Genomic DNA, 3,286 nt, shown 5'->3' with positions numbered 1-3,286 from the left:
TTTGAATCTGCGTGGACACCTGTATCCACTGATCAAGTCACCCTGTAGGGATTGCCGGCCACTCCTTCCAGGTTGCAGCTGTGTCCTTGGCCAGTTGATCTTATTCTACTTCTGTCCAGCCAGGCATTCTCTGTTTGTTGACCCTGCTCACAGTGCCGAGCATCCATCCTGCCTTGAGCTTGAGTTTTCAAAATTGCAACGGACAAGTGCAGGGAGAAGGCATTTCAGAGAGCCTGAGCTTCCAGTCTAGGGCAAGACCCTTTACAGAGTAGAGCATCTTCTCCAGCCTGAGAGTCTCCACAGAGCCCCCTTCATGTCCCTGTTCCTCAGGCTGTAGATGAAGGGGTTCAGCATGGGGATGACCATCGTGTATACCACAGATGCCACCATTCCCATGTCTGCTGAGTAGGAGGATGAGGGCTGGAAATACACCAGAAAAAGTGTCCCATAGAAGAGAGTGACCACTGACAGGTGAGAGCCACAGGTAGAAAAGAGTTTGTGCTTCCCTCCAGCTGAGGGGATCCTGAGGATGGTGTGCATGATGTGGGCATAAGAGACCAGGACACAGGTGAGAGGAATCATGCCCGTGAAAACTGCTTCAGTTAACATCGTGACCTGAAAGATCTGGGTGTCTGAACAGGCAAGTTTGAGGAGTGGGGGTACATCACAGAAAAAGTGTGGGATGGAATGGGAGGCACAGAAGGAGAACTGAGACATGAGGAGGGTGAGTGAGAAGGCCAGGAGGTGGGCACAGAGCCAGGATGCGGCGACCAGCAGCAGGCAGCGTTGGGGACACACGATCGTGGTGTAGTGGAGAGGAAGGCAGATGGCCACGTAGCGGTCATAGGCCATCACGGCCAGCAGGAAGTCATCCAGTAGGGTCAATGCCATAAAGAAGTACATCTGCATAAGGCACCCAGTGTGGGAGATTGTGTGTTGTTGTGTCTTAATGGTCACCAGCACCTTGGGGACAATGGTGCAGGAAAAGCAAGTCTCAACGAAGGACAGATTGGCCAGGAAGAAGTACATGGGGGTGTGGAGGTGCTGGTCAGAAACTATGGCCAGAATGATAAGCAGGTTCCCCAACACGGTGACCAGGTGCATGGCCAGGAAGAGCCCAAAGAGGAGAGGCTGCTGCTCTGGGTGGTGAGAGAAGCCCAGGAGCAGGAAGTCAGAGATGCTAGTTTGATTTCTAATTGCCATTTATAGTAGCAGAATTGCAGGAAAATTTTGCTTAAATGTACATAGACTCCAACAAGTTGTATCATTCAAAGCCTTTCCTCTGTTTTCTATGTTCTTTTCAAAGGTCACTAAAATGCACTCCTGTCTCTCATTGGTGGGCACATTAAGCATGTACAGAGCTAAGAACTATGGACAGTAGAAACAGGAGATCTTTTTGGGGGTGAACTTTGCATTTTAGGTGTCTCATAAGTTGTCCTATGGACTTCCTGGATGAGGCTGAACTGGAGCTTTGCTAGGAAGAAGCTTCCCAGGTCTTAGTCCACTCTCTACTTTTTTAAAAGCGAAAATCTGAATCTCATAGGCTTAGAGGTCTGAATAAGATATCTTGGGGATGGGCATTTACTAGACAATTACTAAGGAGAGTCCTCACTGTCTAAGCCCTCATTACTTTCTATATTTTGGGTAAATTATTTACATTCTTTGAGCTTCATTTTCTTTACCTGTAAGATGTAGACATAAACTAACTGTATAGGACTGTTGAATGCATCAAAATTCCAGAATCACTTGAAGGTTTTTTCAGGACCTGTGATGTAAAATCCAAATTGAGAGATTTTATCTCACGCATTTGGATGGAATAGAGGGATGAACACCCAAACAGGCAATGCCAGCCCGTGATAATGTCCTTCTCTTTCAAGTGGTGATAAGATACATTCCCTCTGGATCAGACAAGACTTCACTGGGCCCCCGCCTCCTTGTGGGCCATGATGTTGAACAAGTCTATTCAGTGTTTCAGGCCTCAGTTTCTGTATCTGCTTAAAGAGGATAATAATGCCAAAATCAGAAGGTTGTTGAGGATTAAATTAGATAAGGATTGTACAGAACTAGAACAGTGACTGGCTTATATCAAATGCTCATCAAATAGTAGCTTTCCCTGATATTATTGTTTTCTCTTGACAGAGTTAACAAAAGGAGGGTGCCTTCTGGAGTGACCGACTAGTCCTCTATGTTTGCCCAGGACTTTTCTATCCTCTTTCAAAACTGAACATCTCACTTCTGGGAAACACCCTGAATCCTGAGCAAGTTGAACTTTTTCTTGGCCCCTATCTGTGGGAAGTTGAGTTTTGAAAACTGTAAAGTTTCATGTATAGAGTTGTAAGTGCCATTGTCCCCAGTATCATCATCATGGTTTTGGGTGGCAATGGCTCTGACCTACCATGACAAAGCTTCCATTTGGACATGTGACATGTGCAGGTCCAGGTTTGAGTCCCAGGTATACCATCTTGGTCAAATCATTTACCTTCTCAGAACCTCAATTGGAAAATGAGCCTAAATAAATCTATTGCATTTCCTTTTCAACAATTCCTTGGCGATTCGGGGCCTTTTCTGTTTCCATATAAATTTAAGGGCTATTTGTTCCAGTTCTTTGAAAAATGTCATTGGTATTTTGATCGGGATAGCATTGAAAGTGTAGATTGCTCTGGGTAGCATGGACATTTTAACTATGTTAATTCTTCTGATCCATGAGCATGGAATATTTTTCCATCTTTTTGTGTCTTCTTCAATGTCTTTCAAGAGTGATTTGTAGTTTCTAGAATATAGATCCTTTACGTCTCTGGTTAAGTTAATTCCAAGGTAACGTGTGGTTTTTGGTGCTATTGTAAATGGGATGGATTCCCTAATTTCTCACAATGCTGGATTTCAAGCTGTACTACAAAGCTGTGATCACAAAGACAGCATGGTACTGGCACAAAAACAGACACATAGACCAATGGAACAGAATAGAGAATCCAGAAATGGACCCTGGGCTCTTTGCACAACTAATCTTTGATAAAGCAGGAAAAAACATCTGGTGGAAAAAAGACAGTCTCTTCAATAAATGGTGCTGGGAAAATTGGACAGCTTCATGCAAAAGAATGAAACTTGACCACTCTCTCACACCATACACAAAGATAAACTCTAAATGGATAAAAGACCTCGATGTGAGACAGGAATCCATCAAAATCCTAGAGGAGAGCATAGGCAGCAACCTCTACAACATGGGCCACAGCAACCTTTTTTATGACACATCTCCAAAGGCAAGAGAAACAAAAGATAAAATGAACTT

At 44.2% G+C, this 3,286-nt stretch overlaps 1 protein-coding gene across 1 annotated transcript; it reads right to left on the bottom strand.

Annotated features, from left to right (window-relative positions):
- Positions 1 to 261: 261 nt before the first annotated feature.
- LOC103670469 (olfactory receptor 1G1-like) lies at positions 262 to 2,038 on the bottom strand. The gene has a single exon (XM_008698924.2). It carries the CDS (start codon positions 1,201 to 1,203, stop codon positions 262 to 264), a length of 942 nt encoding a protein of 313 aa, XP_008697146.1. The 5' UTR covers positions 1,204 to 2,038.
- Positions 2,039 to 3,286: the final 1,248 nt, after the last annotated feature.

This window comes from Ursus maritimus, unplaced genomic scaffold, assembly GCF_017311325.1.
Source record: "Ursus maritimus isolate PB19 unplaced genomic scaffold, ASM1731132v1 scaffold_17, whole genome shotgun sequence".
Classification (NCBI taxonomy): domain Eukaryota; kingdom Metazoa; phylum Chordata; class Mammalia; order Carnivora; family Ursidae; genus Ursus; species Ursus maritimus.
The sequence above is the reverse complement of the archived record's forward strand: the minus strand, read 5'-3'. Positions and strand labels throughout refer to the sequence as shown.